Here is an 18,964-nt window from a genome sequence, read left to right as displayed (position 1 = left end):
TTGGTTGGCCAGATTAAATTGGCTTTTCTTCCAATTTGAGCCCTGATGCTCTCAATCGCTGTGACCAGAGGCTGGAGTAGCTCTCCATCTCTAGGAGTCTAACCAGGGAAACATGTTCTCCCAACCACAATCACCATGTGTCGGTCAGAGAGGGCATGAATGTTGAGCAGAAGCAGGAGGCCAGCAGATGATAATCCCTTCAGAATAGCTGTGCCTCCTGGAACAAATCACTTTTCCTCTCTGAATACTGATTTTCCCACCCGCAGTGTGGACGTGGGTGGCCATGGGATATTACGGGAATCATAACATCTGTAATATAGAATTGTCAGAATTACTAAGAAAATGCCGCAAAGCACCTACCAAATGAAAAATGTCTGGCACACATTAAATGCTCAACGCTTACTACAGCTGGTGTTCCCAGAGAGCTTGGGGGAGATGACCTCTGAGGACCCCAAGGAGACAGAGGTAAGCATTGGAGTTGGCAGCAAACTTCAAGTGCTTCCCCTTGAGCCACGTAAGACCAGGGGCTGCGTCTCCCAGGGCAGCCTGGGGGATGGAACAGACTTGGCTTGGTGTTGGGAGGCCCTGGTTCTGCTTCCAGCCCAGTGAGTGGCTTGGGTGGCCCTCTGCTCTTCACCTTGCTCCCTACCTGTGGCACTCCACACGCCTCCTGGCTGTCCTCCCTGTGTCCTTCCCTCTACAGTGAAGAATTCTGAGCACTGTCAAACAAAGGGGGCCAGTGCTGCAGAGAGTTATTTGCTCAGAGCCCCTCCCCGCCCTGCGGGTCCTCATACTAGCTGCCCAGGACTCTGCACCTAGCTCTTCTCTCCCTGGTATTCCCAGGATCACTCTGAGCTAGTTCCTGGACAAGGGTCCAGCCAACTGCTTCTACTGTTCCCTCCCAGTGGTAGGTTCTCTTTTCTCCTCAGTCCACTGTCATCCTCAGCCAGTTCAACCCTTCGTCCCCTGTGGGGAGTAGGCAAGACTTCCCAGGTCTTTCCTTGGGAGCTCACAAACTCTTAGTCATGCTTCAAAACCCAAGTCCCAATTCCTCCAGGCTGCCTTTGCTTTCCTTAACAGGTACTCATCATGCCAGCTCCACATTAGGTCCTTAACACAAACATTTGAGCCCTGATGCTCTCTGACTGAGCAATCGCTGTGACCAGAGGCTGGAGTAGCTCTCCATCTCTAGGAGAGGATGGTGAAACAGACACAATAAATGCTCAATGCTTTCACGGCACACACAGTGTTTTTCTCCCTTTGTCTCACAAATTGGGCCACACACAAAGTTGTAGCAAATCCTAACCACATCCCTCTCCTGTGCGCACATACACACATGCACAAGAGACACCAAAAAAAAAAAAAAAACCCACAGGGATTTGCTCTCTTCTTGATTATAAAAGAGACACAAAGTCTCTTTCCACTACACCCTTGTGCATACACAACATAATGCAAATGTACAAATTACACATCATAAAAACATACAGAGCGGCATATTTTCTGTTTTATTTTTCCTGCTTCACCCGCACCTCCACAATATACATGTAGAGACAGTTTCTCTGCTGAATCTACCAATGCACCCACCTGGAGATCCCGCGCTCCTCTCTGCTTTCCTCCCACACACACTCGTCCCTCTCTCTCTCTCCCTCTCTCTCTCTCTCTCCCTCTCTCTCTCTCTCTCTCTCTCTCTCTCTCTCTCTCTCTCTCACACACACACACACACACACACACACACACACACACACACACACACACACGTGCAGTAACAATCCCCAAATATAGCCATCTTTCCTTCACACATAAACACACAGGCATGCAGAATCCATCCCTTCCCCCCTTCTCTCTCTCTCTCTCTCTCTCTCTCTCTCTCTCTCTCTCACACACACACACACACACACACACACACACACACACACACACGCAGCTGCAGAGCCCTGGGTCATACTCCAGTGCAGGCGCCAGGCAGGAGACAAAGGTCGCCAAGACTCCCGTGCCCCGGACGGGATACCACACAGCCTCTCCCCGACTCCTCCTGCCCTCAAAGCCAGTCTCGGCGGGTCTGGACTCTGAACCCGAAGCCCGAGGCTGGAGCCCGCGCTGGCCTCTCAGAAGTCCCCAGGCAGCCATGGCCTGGAGCTCCCAGCGCGCCAAGGGTTAAGGGGCTCGCGGGTGGAGGGGGGGGCGGGAGGGGCAGTCCGCCTCCGCGTGTGATTGGCTGCGCCGCCCGGGCCCGGGCTCCTGCGCCCCGCCATTGGCTCGCGGCGGGCCCCGCCTTCCCGGGAGTGTGCGCCAGAGCCTCGCGCTTGCCAGCTGGGAGCCAGGCGCTCGGCCTGGCCAGCCAGCCGCGCCGTCTGAGCTGCGCAGCGCGCTGGGAGCCAGAGCCCGAGTCGGAGCTGGAGCCACCAGCCCGAGCCGCCAGCCCGAGCCGCCAGCCCGAGCCGCCAGCCGGAGCAGCCAGCCGGAAGCCGCGAGCCGGGAGCCGGAGCCGGGCCGAAGCCGAGCACGCGCGCTGTGGTGAGTGAGGCCTGCGCACTGTTCGGGTCCAGCCTCGACGGTCTCCGCCGGCCACCGCGGATGGCACCCGGACCCGCCCGACTCGCGGGGCCTGGGCGCCCGCTGCAGTGCAGCCCCCACTTGGCCCTCGGTAGCGTGGAGCCAAGGGGCGCCCGGGCAGGGCTAGGCTCGCCCCGGTCCCCACGCCCCGCGCTGGCTTCATGGCCTGAGGCCGGTGGCGCGGAGCTTGGTTCTGGGCAGCCGGCCCGGGCTGGGTGGGGAGGACTCGCGGTGGCCGGTTCGGCTTGGGGACCGTTGGTGCGGCCTGATTTGGGGCATCCGGAAGTCCTTTCACCCTGCTTGGCGTGCAGACCCTTGGCAGCGCGCTGGGTAGGATTTGAGGGTGGTGGTGATTCCGAGGCTCTGAATCCACCTGGACCTGAGTGTCCGGAAAGCTGGGGGGTTCTGGGGCTCCATTGGGAAGTGGTGTGTGGCTGCACCGTGAGCATTCGCAGGGCTAGACTGGGACACTCCGAGACTGCTGATCCCACTGTGGCATAAGGGTTGGTGATTGTGGAGGTTTTTGGATCCTCTAAGTATAGAATCATGTTGTTGGCAAATAATGATAGTTTGAGTTCTTCTTTTCCCATTTGCATCCCTTTAATTTCCAATTAGATAGGCAAAAGAAATTCAAGGGATCTATTTACTTCTTTTCAACTCAGTTTTGTTTGAAGTCAAGTCGGGAAATTCTTCACTGAGAGTCTGTGACTGTGGAGGGGCCTGAGAATTTAGAGACAGAAGAGATCGGCTCTGCTCTCAGAATGCTGAATAAGGAGTAGGGAATACCAGAAACCACTCTGATTTAGTGTGTGACAAGAAGAGGGCGCACATGGGCTGGGGAAGAGAGAGGAGAGTGCCTGCTCTGAGGGCTGTGAAGTGTGAAAGAGGGCAGAAGGGAAGGGAACCAAGAAGACCTCTAGGAGGCGGAAAGCCAAGATGCAATCAGGAGTGATTCTGGCAGACCTGGGGGGCCCGGAGCACATGTGAAAAGCCAGAAGTTTGAGACACCTTGGTACATTTTCAAGCTGCCAGGTAATCCCATGTGGATCAAGGGTGGGGTTGGAGAAGGGAGCCTGGCAGGGAGAAGAGGAGAAACAGCTCTGAGTGCCAGGGGAGGTAAGCACCAGGCAGGTCTAGAAGGGCTGCTTGGGCCAGAGGGACTTGACATGAAGGTGACAGGGGTTTGTCTATGAGTTTACAAAATTCCTTCCACCTGATGGATTGGAAATTGGAAGAAAACCCAGATGCACAGAGAGTCTTCAACCTCAGTTGGTCAAAATTGTTTAGTTAGAGGAACCAAGGTCCCCTGTTTCCATAAGAAACATAGATACACTTGGCTGGATTCAAGAGGACATTAATGATGGACTGGGACTCCAAGCCACACTTGCTGAGTATGCGTGGTCAGAAGGTAGCTATTTCTCCACTCCTTCTTTAGGGTGGATTCTTGGAAGGGTTAACAAAATGGAAAAAGAAGCAGAGCTTTGGCTGTGTGGTATGTGAAAAGTTCTTGTGAAAGAAAGCAGCCAGAAACTTGCAGGCAGAGAGCAGAGAGAGAAAAAATATGCAGAGTAACAATGGATTATAGCAAAAATGAGAACCCAAGTTAGAGAGGATGTGTATGACTCACTCTTGAACCAGGAACGAAGCAGAGGGGAGCTTGGTGGCTGCCTACTGGCAAGAAAGGTGCAGGGTAATGTCAAAAATCTGCATTCCATTCATTTCAGAGCATTTATGGATCTGTGCTAAATGTGGAGGTCAATGCAAATAATTTGACCACAAAAGAGAATAAACTTGGAAGTGTCAGTTCTTACCATTAATAGTGATTCAAGTGGAAGTATAGCTTATGGTACAAAGAGGAGGCTAAGAAGTGATATCTTTGATGGTGCTGTCTTGGGATACAAAAGAATTTAGTCAGAATTTAGTCCTTAGGACTGACATTTGTTAAGTACTCAGAATATGACGGGCACACTTCTTCAGCTTTACCTGCCACACCTTTCACCCTCACAGTAGCCCCAAGAGGGAGGTCCTCTGAACATTTCCATTTCACAGATGAAAAAAGCCAAGACACAAGAGCTTATGTAACTTGCCCAAGGTTCATGGGGGAAGAGCAAGGATTCAAATCTAGGTGGGCTGGCTGCAGAGACCTTCTTAACTATCATCCTCTGTCTTCTCTCCAAACGCTTTAATGAAGCAAGATCAACCAATTAGATATCTGGAAATGGAGGTGCATGCTGGTCACGGTTGTTCATGGGTGGCATTTGAAAATTTTTTGTGCCTTCAGAACAACACAATAGTAAGAAAAAAACGAGAAACCCCAAACAAGAAGTATCAGTGCAAAAACACAGCACAGTGCATGCAGCCTTGCTAGATGCAGGAAGACCGGGCATTTTGGTGAGGACATGTGGGAAGGAGAGGCTGGGGGAGAGGTCAACGTGACCTGTAAGTGAGAAGAGAACCTTCCAGGGAGAGCATGTACTGGCCTAGCAGGGAGTCACATAGTAAGGAACCCACAGGGCCCTTGCCATGGTGTCCCCAAAGCTCCATCTCCATGACTCTGGCAACCAGAGGCTCACTAGGGTCAGGACTGCCATGGTCCTGATCAGGGAGAGAACGGCAAGCATGGTCCCAGAGCCATCCCACTGCCTCCATTTCTTTAAAGGCGTGAGCTTCAGGATGGTTCTCTTTGTTCATAGCCTCATCGACAGAATTGGAAAGAAATTTCGACCTCTGTTAGTGCATCTCCCACCCTTGACAGACTGTAGAAGGGCCTCAGATGAGGGGGGCTTGCCAGGGCCATCCAGTCCACGGGCAGCAGGGCTGGGAGTAGGTCTCAGTTGTCCTGAATCCCGCCCGGCACCTTTTAATGAGCTCATTTTCCTGAAGGCCTCCATTTATAAAGTGCTCTATTCAACTAACGAATTAAGTGGTTAGTTATTGATTCAGAATCGGTGACTTCCTGTATAAAAAAAAATTTTTTTTTTGCTTTGTTTTCTAGATTTTTTTTGCCCTCCTTCCCTCTTTCCAACCACCCCACTCTATGTCTGACGTCTCTCTTGTTGGGCCTGGTTGTTCTCAAATTCTTTATGGTCTCTCCTGGGTTATGGTTCTGTTTCTTTTTCTCCTTCTCGTGGTCCTCCTTCCTCTCTCTCTCCTTTGCCTGTTTCCCCTCCTCAGCCTCTCTCCCCTTTCCCTCTTCCTCTCCCTAATTCTCACATACACATAGGCAGACACCCTCTCACTCACGCTGGCTCACATTCTCTCTAGATTTAGAGAGAGACAGAGACAGACTGGCTCCATCCTCTCCCCCTCAGGAGTGCTAAAAACCAGTCCATCTGTTGTAGATCTGCTTATTATTTAAAATTTTGCCTTATGGAGAAAGAGGGAAGCTAGGATTACTGTATTCTCTCACTCTTCTCTTTAAACACAGGGAAGTGACTACTTCTCACCTAATCAGTGCATTAATAAACACTTGGCAGGACCAAAAAAGCCATATTGACATTCTCCCTTTAGGGGAATTGGTATAGCTCTTTTTTTTGCAGAAGGGCACTTCATGAATTTTTAATGACTGAAGTGGTGCAGGCTAGTCAGGGCTTCAGCATAGCTCACTCATTCTCCCTGGATATCTGGTTTCCTTCTTAGCACTGTTGGCCCATATTGGACATAGAAATTGTGTCAATAGGAAGAGTGAGGCTTTTGAGCAATCAATCTTTTTTTTATTGGTTGTTCAAAACATTACAAAGCTCTTGACATATCATATTTCATACATTTGTTTCAAGTGGGTTATGAACTCCCATTTTTACCCCGTATACAGATTGCAGAATCACATCTGTTACACATCCACGTTTTTACATACTGCCATCCTAGTGTCTGTGGTATTCTGCTGAGCAATCAATCTTAACCGTAAGGCTGGTTTTGGTCTTAGGGAGGTTCGGGACTGGAGCCCCATGTTGCTGAGGCTGCTGGTGCCCAGGAATATGGGAGGAGGAGCTTCCATCTTTGAGTTCCTCCCAAGGATTCATTCTTTCCTAGTGCTACTAGAATGGAACTCTGCCAGCAAGGCCTCCTTCTACCTTCCCACCTTCTCTTCCACAATCATCAGGGATGACTGAATGCGATTCTTCCTCATGAAGAGCTGATGTTACCCAGGAGCCTCCACTTCTCCCCAGAAGCCCCCTCCACCAAACTCACTGAGCCTGGTCTTTGTCACCACCAGGTACCTAGCTATCTCTCCTTCTCAAGTATGACTTTGCATGCAGAGCTACTCTTAAGGTAGCACTACATAAGGGGTGGCCCTCAGCAATCCAGCTTTCTCCCCATTCCCTCTCCCCATTCTGTCTCTGGGCAGACCATAAGTTTAGGGGAAATTCCATCTTTGATCGATGTGATTTACACCTTCTACTAGGCTTCCCCTACAGTCTCCCACATGGCCACCTGAACCAAACTTCTAGCATATGAAACTTTACACTTAAACCAGATCAGGGAGGTATCTGGACCCACCAGGGATTACTGCACAGTGTGACCTCACAGTGCTTTGGGAATGCCACATTGTGACCTCCTAGCTGTCTGTGGAGACAGCATGCACAGAAGGCTTCTCAGAGGCGAGGACACTTGACCTGAGCCCTGGCCAGATCTGGTGGACAAGGACCCAAACCATGGGGACCAGGAATAGCTCATGCAAAAGCACCACTGAAAATGGAAAAGACAAGTGCTTTTGTAAACTATTCATTTATTTTCATTGCAAATAATAGAAAATGAACCCAAAATAGTTAAAGAGAAAGGAAAAAAAACATTTTAAATATGTTACTTATATTCTCTAAAGTTCAGGGACTACAAGCATGACTGGCTCCAGGTGGCCAGATACAATTACCAGGCATCTTTCTCTGTCTGTTTCAGACCTGCTGTCTTCTAGGTTAGCCCACTGAGGCAGGATTTCTCCACTGTGGGTCATGGGGTGGGGAAACAGTTCTTAAAGTATTCCGTCCATGTGTTCCGTTGACCTTGGGGATCTAGGTAAAGATCAACACCTCTCTTGCAGCCTCCAGATAGCAAGTATTGTGATTAGATACTTTCACCCAGATCACCAGGCCTCCCAGTTGAGGGGAAGGGAAGGAGAGACTTTGGCAGGTCCTGATTCCTGGCCTCTCCTTGGGCAGATACAGACAAGGAACAGTGCTCCTGGGCCATAGAGGTTCCCACTAGGAAAGAGTAGTTGAATTACCGGAAGAAGATATGTATTGTCAGTTCGTCATTACTATAACAAAATCCCTGACACAATTAACTGATAAAGAGAAAAACGCTTATTTTGGCCCAGGGTTTTGGAGGTTCCAATCCATAATTAATGACCAGAGCACATGGCCACGCAGACTGCTTATCTTATATGCCAGGAAAGCAAAGAGAGAGAAAGAGGAAGGAGAGGGGTGCAGGTCCTACAATCCCCTTCAAGGACACACCTCCAGTGACCTAAAGACCCTCCACAGGGCCCCACTTCACAAAGGTTCACAGCACCTTCCAACAGTGCCCCCCTGTGGACACTCACCTAAAGCACAGCAAGAGGGGAAGGCAGAGCATTCTGGGAACTCCAAAAATATTGCTACTGTAGCCCATTTCACTGGGTATAGCTAGAGAGCAGGGTCCAGGTGGTGACAGCCTCCCCCATTGCAATGGAACACTCCTGAAGGATTGTAAACAAAGAAAAGACTTAGACTTGAAAACTTGAGATTTAATCTGAAAACTAAAGCAACTCTCCAAACAACAACAACAACAATAATTATAATAATGAAAAGCCATACAATACCTTCTAAGCCAAAAAACAACATGTTTGTAATTATCTGCTATTTAAATCTCCTTGTTCCATTCCTTTCCCCCAAATCTTCTCAGGAGACAGGCTGCATCACCTAAGGTCAGTGTGTATTTTCAGATTGCATTAGAATTCTTACTTATGCAGGGACCAGAACCTTTTAGTTTGGGGCTGGAAGGATTGGGCTAATGTGCCTGATTGCTGGGATGGGCTCAAGTTTAGCCATCTCAACGGAGCCAGAAGCATTTGCAGGCAGCTCCTGGCTGGGACATTGACAGGCAGCCTCCTGTGCTGCTGCTCTCAGTAATCCCCACCCCCCTGTGAGCCTGTGAGTCACACCAGGGCCCTGTCAAACTTAGAGCAGACACTAAGCCACACGCTCTCCCCGCTCCCCCCACAGCAGCAATTGCTCCTGACAGTGTCTAATTGCACAATCCCTTTCCATTTGTCAAGACCCACCAGTCTCCGTGCAAAATAGAGACTGACAGTCGGGTGCGGGTGGACACGTACCACAGCGGAGGAAGCAGAGACATCTTGCTAAGAGTGACGAGGGTGCATTGGGAAACAGAAGCTTCTAGTAGATATGATAAGAAGCGTGTGGCTCAGGGCCTGGGCCTTGGAATTGAAAGGCCTGGGCTAGACTTCAGATGCTGCTCCTTCCTAACAGGGGATCTTGGGCAAGTTGCTTAATTTCCCCAGCCTTTAATTTTTCTCATCTATAAGATGTGACATTAGAGCACACAGATGAAATGGGATGATTATAAATCACTTTGAGCAGGGCCTGGGTCAATAACTGTCAGCTCTCTCAGTGTTCCATGTCTCCTGCCTTTTGGTTACCATATCCATTTCTGATTAGATCTCTCCAGGTTGCTGGGTGTTATTTCATTCTGGTGCTGGGTTGTCAGTGGGTGGTGGGGTTGGGTGGGTCGCACTGGGTGAGAGGCATCAAGAAGCTTTTACGGTGGCCTTGATCCCTAGGCCTTCTCAGATAGGACTTCCTTCTGTCTGACAATTTCCAGCCCGTCTGGAAGGAGTGAAGGTAATTACAGAGCTGGAAGAGATGTGGGATTGATTTCGTTTGCAGAAATTCCAAGTGTGCAAATATTTTCACAGGTTCCTTACTTATGAACTCCAGCTACAGGTTGAGAACTTCCATGTTATAACTCATCAGTAGTGTTGTAGCTTTGGGGGAACTTCTAAATGATTTTTCCTTTCCAGTTTGGAGTAATTGAGAAGTAGGAGCTCACAGCTGCAGGACTGGAGATTTGACCTGTGGTCTTGATGAGGCTGTCTGCTCCTCCCATTCTAGACTGACCTTTGCAGGTGGTCCCAGGTGGAGCTGGACATCCCAGGCCCCTCCCCAGGGAAGGAAGAAGCAAGGTATCTGAGTCCTCAGTTGCCACCAGACATCTAGGGCCAAACCTGCCGCTTCCCAGGTCCTAAACCCCAAGGCCCCCAAGTGGCCTAACAGTGGCACCTATTCAGGCAAAGGCCCTTGAATACTCTCACCACCCGGTCTCTCTCACTTTCCTTCCAGCTGGACGTGAAGTTTCATTGAATACCTTCCAACAAATCCTAGCTCACTTCCAATCATACTCGAGCCCTCCACCACATTGGCGATTCCAGCCATCCTCATTTCCCTATGGATAACCTGAACACTTTCCCTTCTGCTTTCTTTGCTGCTCTCTCGCTACCAAAGTTTCTCCACCCAGCAGCTAGAGTGATGTTTTAAAAGTATGAGTCTCCTCATGGTTTCTTATTAGAAGAAATCTCCAAGCTTTCTATTTCTGCCTTGCAGGCTGTCCATGATGTGCCCGCCCAGTGCTCACCTCCTTCCACCCCCACCCACCCCCTCACCCTTGCTCACACAGCTATGGGGCCCTTCCTGGGGTTACTTGAGCATTGTGGTCGCTCTAGCCTCAGGACCGTTGTACATGCTGTCCCCTCTCTGGCACTATTCAGGTCACTGCTCAGCTGCTGTCTCCTTGGAGAGGCCTCTCCAGCCATTGTCTGAAAGAGCTGCTCTCTCTGTCACTGTCTTCTACTTTATCTCATTTTTTGAATGTTGCTTTTTACTATTTGACACGATAGTATGCCTTTCTAAAAGCTTATTTGTTTGGATCTGTGTCTGTTCTATTTGGTGCTGGTTCCCCAGAGCCTCACATGGGGCCTGACAAAGAGTAGGAGCTCATCAGTCCTATAGCTGAGCTGATCTGAAAGGGAAAACCAGGAAGGGACCAGCTCACACTGTGCAGGTCCTTTTCCTAGGCTCACTGATTGGTTCAGCCATTCTACCCTTGTAGTTCGAAGTCAGAAGGAACCTCTTCCCCATCTAGAGAGGCTCATAAGCATAGTGAGTATTGTTGTTGGGGGACTGAGGGCTCAGATACTTTGCTGCTTCCTTCCCTGGGGAGGGGGCCCAGGCTGTCCAGCTCCACCTGGGACCACCTGCAAAGGTCAGTCTAGAATGGGAGGAGCACAGCCTCATCAGGACCACGGGTCAAATCTCCAGTCCTTACAGACAAGAACACTGAGTCTTGATGAAACACCTTGTTGGAGGTCCTGTGGCTGGCACGTGGCACAGCCCCACTGCAGTGCATGTCTCTGGGCTCTTAGTCTCTGCCCTGTCATGGTTCTGCTCGGGTGTTTCTCATAGCTTTCTCTTTTACACTTTATGAGGTGTTTCTTTATAGCTGGGAAAGCTCCTGTTTGGGGTCCCAGAGACTTCCTTGCATCACACAGCTAGAAGTGGCAGAGTTGAATTTGGATTCCAGACACGGACTCAAAGCCTTAGCTTTCCATCCGTGCTGCACCCTGTGGCCTTGCCCTTGACCAGACACTGTGATGAGGTGAAGGACACCTGGTGCCTCCATCCTGAGAATTGGTGGGGTGCAGAGCAGGGTGCTCTGGAAAGGTAATAAAGAGCCATGTAGAAGAAGAGAATGAATTACAGCAGCGTTTGGTTTTATCTTGGCTTTGATAGTTTCTCTGGGTGAGGTCTGAGCAGGATGGGTTGTGTCTTTCAACTTTGTTTTATTTAACTGTTCACTAGCAGGGTTATGTGGATGGACGAATGAATGATCACAAATCCCTTGGACATACATGTCTTAATCTTTAGTGTGACAGGCCACTGCCTCTTCCCCCTGATGAATTGAACCACCTAAAAGATTGATTTTCTTTCTTTCTTCCTTCTTTCCTTACCCTGACCCTTTTTTTGGGGGGGGGGTACCAGGGATTGAACCCAGGGGCACTCGGCCGCTGAGCCACATCCCCACCCTATTTTGTATTTTATTTAGAGACAGGGTCTCACTGAGTTGTTTAGCACCTCACTTTTGCTGAGACTGTCTTTGAACTTGGGATCCTCCTATCTCAGCCTCCCAAGCTGCTGGGGTTACTGGTGTGTGCCACTATGCCTGGCAATCTTTCTTTTTTTAGGGATATGCTATAAAATATAAAAACTTAGAGCAAAGCAATCCCCCAAACTTAGTTAATTTATTTACTTCCTCTACTGAGCAAGAGTGGACTTTTCTTAAAATGTTAGTCATAAAGTGCCTACTTGGAAAGTAGAGTGGGCCGTGGATAATGCATGACCTCACAGGGGGGACTCCTTCTCCTTTTGCACTGCTGAAGGAAGAACTAAGATGTAAATATATTCAGTCATCCACAATATCCAAGAGAGACTGGTATCTGGGACCCTCATCAGATGCCCAAATCCTTGATGATCAAGTTGCTAATGTGACATGGCCTAGCAACTGTATACAATCCATGTACACCATCCATGCATGTTAAATCATCTCTAGATTACTTCTAATAGCTACTACAATGCAAATGTTATATAGATAGTAGCTGCACTATATTGTTTATGGACTAGTGATAAGAAAAAGTCTGGAGATGGGGATGTGGCTCAAGCGGTAGCACGCTCACATGGCATGTGCGGGGCGCTGGGTTCCATCCTTAGCACCACATAAAAATGAAATAAAGATGTTGTGTCCACTGAAAACTAAAAAATAAATATAAAAAAATTCTCTCTTTCTCTCTCAAAAAAAAAAAAAAGGAAAAGTACATGTTCAGTACAGAGGCAAATTTTTTTTCAAATATTTCATCCATGGTTGGTTGAATTTGCAGTAAGGGAACCTGTGGATACAGAACTTGTGAATATTTAATGGCTGACTGTATTGTTCCTTTCTTTTGAGAAGCAGGTCTCATACACCAGTTCTGAGTTCTCTCAGTTTCACAGCACTTCTTGCACAAGAGGTAACGTGTGTAGCAGATCTGAGTGTTAGTCCTGGTCCTTGATGAAGGCTACTTGATCTCTCCAACTCTCTGTTAATCATCTATAATAAGGAAATTATAAGAGCATCCACCCCAAAGTGTTGTCAAGGAGGAATAAAATAATGTGCCCCAAACGCTTCTACCTGGTGCACAATAAAAAAAGTTCATTGGATTGGACAACTGGGAATGAAGGGAAGAGAGTGGGACGGAAATAGGAAAGGCAGTGGGATGAACTGGATATAACTTTCATATGCTCACATATGAATACATGACCAGTGAAACTCCACTTCTTGTACAACCACCAGAATGGGAAGTTTTACTGCATGTAGGTCTGATATGTCAAAATATACTCTACTGTCATATATAACTGAAAAGAACAAGTCTGAAAATGCTTGAAATGCAACTTCATCACCATGAAAGTAATAGCGATGATAATATAACGAGGGCCTCAAAGCTTTGATTTTCGAGGTGAAATCATGAGTGCCTAGTTTCCTCGGAAACTCAAGACTTCTGGCGATAAGCCAGAGCTAAGTGAGAAGCAGGACCCACACATCCTAAGAAGGAAAAGCACTCCTCTCGGCTCCTCTTGCACCTGTCCTCTTGTCCTGGGCCCCCTCAGTTCTCCAGGGCATTGAGGAAAAGGCCGTGAATGTCGCCCTGGCCAGGAAAGGGAGAGCACTTGGCCAGTTTCTAAGCTGTAGCTGAGGTCTCCAATGAGACTCTACCAGAGGGTATTTTCTCCTATTAGAAATATGGCTTCTGGAATCCGTACAGAACAAAACCAGGTGGTGAGTCCTCTCCCAATTCAAGTCCCAGAGTCCATCTGGGCTGAGTGGAGTTACAAGGCACTTTTTGGGTTTTTTTGGTGCCACCGTGGCACTCAGGGCCTTGCACATGCTCAGCACATGCTCTTCCACAGTCCCCAGGGAACCATCACCAGTCCTTCTCCCCGGTGCCCTGATGTGATGGTCAGCTGAGGCACTTTGGCCATCCCTTCCTCCTGTCAGGGGTTCCCCCTTCACTTGTGCCCTTCCAGTTGTCATGCCTTTTTTTTTTTGTCTTTTTTTATGTGTTTCTTTTGTCTTTTTTATTTTTTTCTTTTGGTACTGGGGATGGAACCCAGGGCCGCTCAACCACTGAACCGCATCCTCAGCCCTTTTTTTTTTTTTTTTACATTTTTTACTTAGAGACTGGGTCCCACTGCTGAGTTGCTTATGGCCTAACTAAGTTGCTGAGGCTGGCTTTGAACTTGTGATCCTCCTGCCTGACTTTCCCGAGCCACTGGGATTACAAGTGGAAAGCACCACCCTAAGCTGCCTTTCTGATTTTTAAGAGTTAACAGGTAAATTAAACTAAACACATGGGTCAAATCCTAAAGGTTCCAAGGCATACACTGGATCTCCCCACATTTCCTCAAAAAAAAAAAAAATTCCCCTATCACTTGGCTCAATAAAAGATGATTCAGGAAGCAATACTATCTTCATAAAACATGAATTCCATCTGAATTATTTCCACACAATTAAAAAAGGAACTCAGAAAATATAGCACCAATGAAATGCTTATGGAATTATATTAACAAAATTTTAAAAGATTTTCTTAAACAATTTATGTATTACAAAGTACTTTCCTTTTGTTTTTGTGGTGCTGGGGATTGAACTCAGGGTCATGTACATGCAAGGCAAGCACTCTGCCATCTTAGCTATTTCCCCAGCCGTGCAAGTACTTGGATGCAGGTTCTCCTACTGGGCTTTTCATAACAATTCTGGGATATGAGCAAGGTGGGTTTGACGGTGGCAGTGGCACAGATGAGGAGACTGGAGACCGGGTGCTAAGATGTTGGACTCCAGTGATACCTTTGTAGCCATAAAAGCCAGGACCCAAATCACAGCTGTTGGACCCCACATCCAGCCCCTTTCCCTTGATGCCATGCTGCTGCACTTTATGGAGACGCCAGCCAGGTCAAGACTGCCAAGCCCCTAGTTCATGCACACCTCTTAATTTCTGTAGTCATCTTTCTGACAGACATTTTTTTTAAATATCAACAGCTGTTTACATTGGAGCCTAGTGTAAAGAAGGATTCTCTAAATCTCAGAGGGAAAAGGAGCCTACAGAAGTGCATCACTTGTTCATGCATTTTTAACCTCCTGGGGCCTTCAGATGGAAGCTTCTGGATGGAAATCAGTTCTGTTTTCTGCACCCGACTCTTGCATTTAGTGCCTGTGGAACACTGACCACTCCATGAGTGGCACACACACTTCCACAGTCCCCTGCATGGCCCCCACCACAGATGAGAACTAGGACTATCATAATCCTTAGGAGGCTCTGGGGACTGGGAGAATGTCAATGCGGACCTCCATAACCATTTCTTCTCCAGGCTCAATGACGCCTGTTCTTTCTCATCCTCTGGAAAGCACTGTGCCATCTCTTGCTCATTTTCCTTCTCCTCTCCAGACACTGGGTGAACAGCCCTCTTAGTTATGTGCTACAGCAGATGTGAGTTTAGAGCCACATGGCCACCGTAAGATCTCTGTCCTGGAGCATTACCTCTTAAATGTCAATCTACCTGAGACTCGTGAGGGGAGCTTGCTAAAACCCAGATCATAGGTATCAGTCTTTAAGGCATTGCTTTGGGAGTTCTAGAGTTGAGACAGAAGCTGCCTTTCATGTCAGCTTCTTTAGAAACTCTGATGTAGGTGTTCCTTGGAAACTAGCTCATGATCTGAGCAGTGACTGTAAGTGAATGCAGAGGTCGGCATGGATCCTGCTACATGGCAGGCATCAAAAAGAACTTGCCCTGACTGGAGTGAGATGAAATCTTAGAGTAGTTTTGATTTGCATTTCTCTAATTGCTAGAGATGTTGAACATTTTTTCATATATTTGTTGATTGATTGTATATCACTTTCTGAGAGGTATCTGTTCAGTTCCTTGGCCCATTTATTGATTGTTTATTTGTTTTTTGGAGGTTAGCTTTTTTGAGTTCTTTAAGTACCCTCGAAATTAGTGCTCTATTTGATGTGCAAGTGGTAAAAATTTGCTCCTAAGCTGTAGGCGCTCTCTGTAGGCTGTGGGCTCTGAAGCTGTAGGCTCTCACTGATTGTTTCTTTTGCTGAGAAGCTTTTTAGTTTGAATCCATTCCATTTATTAATTTTTGATTTTAATTCTTGCTCTATAGGAGTCTTGTTAAGGAGTAGGGGCCTAATCCAATATGTTGGAGGTTAGGGCCTACTTTTTCTTCTATTAGATGCAGGATCTCTGGTTTAATTCCCAAGTCCTTGATCTATTTTGAGTTGGGTTTTGTCTATATATGTAATATGAATTGTAATGTATTTTGCTGTCATATATGACAAATTAGAATAAAATATTTAAAATAACCCCAACAATTTGCCCACTAAATGAGTTGCTCATTTGAGAGTGGATTGATTCTGGTGTGTGGGTTTTTTTGTTGTTGTTGTTGTTGTTGTTTGTTTGTTTGTTTGTTAAGTGACTTTTCAATCACTACCAGACACAGGTAAGATCTTTATTAATTTTTGGAGGGGGTACCTTGGATCGAAATCAGAGGCACCTGACTACTGAGCCACATCCCCAGCCATACTTTGTATTTTATTTAGAGACAGGGTCTCATCGAGTTGCTTAATGCTTTACTTTTGCTGAGGCTGGCTTTAAACTGGTGATTCTCCTGCCTCAGCCTCCTGAGCTGCTGGGATTACAGGCATGTGCCACCATGCCTGGCAAGATTATTTTTTGGCATATTCCTAAAATATACTGGTCAGTTCCACTGCTAGAAAAACTGAATTCTGATCATTTGCAGCTTGTTGTGTAAAGTTGAAAAGAAGACATATGGCATAGACCAGGAAGTAATAGTCCTTCAGTTGAAAAAGTGTTTTTTTTTAATATAAAGATGTACAAAAAACAATTGCAACCTTCAAGGAGTTTTGCCACACACATTGGGAAGATCCCTGGCAATATTGTTAGACACTTCACCAAAAGGAGTAGTCATATTCAGCTGGTAGATATTGGAGGATGTTGTGGAGATGGAAGATGTGAGCTGAGAATTTTCGGATGGATCTAATTTGGATAAGTGGGAAAGTGGAGGATTCCAGGTGATGGTATATATCCAAGCAAAGCAATGATTTTGAGAAAATACCTGTCCTGAGGATATGAGGTGATTGACATGGCTAGTCCACAGGAAACTAAGGAGAGGGGGAAACAGCTACAGGGTTCAAGATCACACAGCTAGCTCAAGGCAGACCAGGGGTTTGGACGCAGATCATGTGAAGGCCAAGCCTGAGTTCTAGGATGTTCTTGCAGATGCTTACTTCCCTAATAAAACTGCTACAGAACCCTGAAAATGGCATTTAGGCTTTTACTGCACCCTCTGTACAATGAGTGACTGGCAAAAAAGGGTCCAGAGGTCAGGTTCCAACCCAGAAGTCCATCTTTGTGCTCTCTGTATCCTTACTCTTTCTTCTGGAATAACTATCCTGAAGAAAGCTATAGCCATACCATTTGGACCCGCCAAAACTTGTTGTGTGCAAACACAGTATCGTGGAAAAGCAGGTGGAGAGTTTTACAGATTCATTCTTCAGCAACAATTGTCTAATTAATATTGTCACCACATGGCCCAGTTCCCCTGTCAGGGGCAGGCAAGTGTTAGCAGTGCATGCTTGGGTGCGTGTGTGTGTGTAAAGGTTGTTGATAAATCAGCATCTTTTCCACATAAACAAGCCTGCCTCTCCAGCTGGCATCTTAATTCTAGGGCTCAGGAAATTCAGTTCGAGAACAATAGAACTTACTGCCTGTAAGTTGAAGACTGAGAAACTCCTGGGCTCCATGTGGCAGGAATGGCCATGCTGACATCTCTGGTGATGGATCTGCATTAGGAATTTTATGATTGCTGCCCTGCATAGGAAGCGATGGTGAAGGCACGTTCTCTTCCAGTAATGGATTTTACTGGACAGTTCTCATTCAGGGCAAACTGGACAGAGGTGGTTTGAAGGTGACTCTCTGGTCCCCCAATAATACGTGTTCCTTTATTGTGCAAATGACACGATGATTTAGAAAGGAAATTTCTTCAGTGCTTTCCAAAGTGTTTTCTCATGTCAGTTAATCCTAGAGTCCTGAGAGGTCTCTATTGTCCTCTTCATGTAGAGATGAGGCAACTGGGGCTCAGGGACAGTCTTACCCCAAAGCTAAATGTCTTGCCCAAAAGCTAGAGAAGCATTAATGGATATAGGCAGGATGACTAGAACCCACTTTATATGCTCTTCTGCATGTTCATCTGCTTTCTTGTTCATTCACCCTGGCATTTATTCATTCAACATTTATTGAACACTTACTATTTTCCTAGCATTGAGTTAGGTTGCAGGGATACAAAGATTAAAAGGAAAATACTTTGAGTTCTTTGAATAGAGGACTATTAACAGAGGAAGGTGGTCAATTATTAGCTCATCTTTTGAAATCCTGATTGGTATTATTTACATTTAAATCCAAATAAGCCATATTAGGAGCCCGTGAGTCTTCCAGACAATTCTCCAATCCCTAAAGAGATTGTATTCTCATGTATTCATCTACACACTTTTGGGTGTTCAATTATCTGCCATGAGTCAATATTTGCTTCAGTTCAATAGTAATTACTTCCTGGATGAATGCATTTTCTCTCTCTTGGTTCCTGAAAAGAAACTCCTAAAATGTTTTTATGCATTGATATAGATAATTTTTCAGCCCAAGCCATCTTCACCAAGGTTATCTCTCACTCCTTGTGTCCTAATCTTCTTGGAAAAAGATGATTTAATTCCCAAAGTCCATAAACTCAACTCGATTGAAGAAAATAATCAGTTCTTTTGGTCCCCTCTGCAATTAGTTTGTCTTTCATATCATACAGGGCCTTGGATTGCAGGTATGTCTACGTGTCCTATCACTTGGTGAGCTCTGTGTGATGAATCATGGGGTCTTCATCACCACACCCTAGCACATTTCATGATGTGATAAAGGTGCTCAATAAGTACTGATCAGTTGGGGTCCCAGATTGCCAGAGTTCATCTCTTCAAATGACTCTTTAGCAGGCACACTGTGACTCATCCCTGCGCCTCTACTGCAAGGAGTTCTCTCTTCAAAGTGAGTCTGCCCACCATCTCCCGACCTGAAGGGTCTTTTCTGCAACCCACACTCTGTTACAAAGCATTAACTTAACTCTCCTATTTCACTTAACCATTCTTGGGTTGTTCAGACCTCTTGGTGAATCAAAGATTCCTAGCACTAGTGAAGTTGGAGTGTCTGTGACCAGCACATCACAATAACTCACCAGCTGCATCTGAGAGTTCTGTGTCTCCCAGAGGCTGTTT

At 46.9% G+C, this 18,964-nt stretch overlaps 1 protein-coding gene across 1 annotated transcript in view; it reads left to right on the top strand.

The window, feature by feature from the left end:
- The first annotated feature begins 435 nt into the window (after positions 1-435).
- Positions 436-18,964, top strand: part of LOC144373987 (uncharacterized) — a 61,634-nt gene continuing 43,105 nt past the window's right edge. Inside the window, exons 1-2 of the mRNA XM_078036965.1 lie at positions 436-514; positions 2,284-2,514. Coding sequence (XP_077893091.1) covers positions 436-514; positions 2,284-2,514 — 310 coding nt within the window. The remainder of the gene's footprint in view (positions 515-2,283; positions 2,515-18,964) is intronic.

This window comes from Ictidomys tridecemlineatus, unplaced genomic scaffold (assembly GCF_052094955.1).
Source record: "Ictidomys tridecemlineatus isolate mIctTri1 unplaced genomic scaffold, mIctTri1.hap1 Scaffold_54, whole genome shotgun sequence".
In the NCBI taxonomy this organism is placed as follows: Eukaryota; Metazoa; Chordata; class Mammalia; order Rodentia; family Sciuridae; genus Ictidomys; species Ictidomys tridecemlineatus.
Note: the sequence above shows the minus strand (reverse complement) of the source record. Positions and strands in the feature narration are given on the sequence as shown.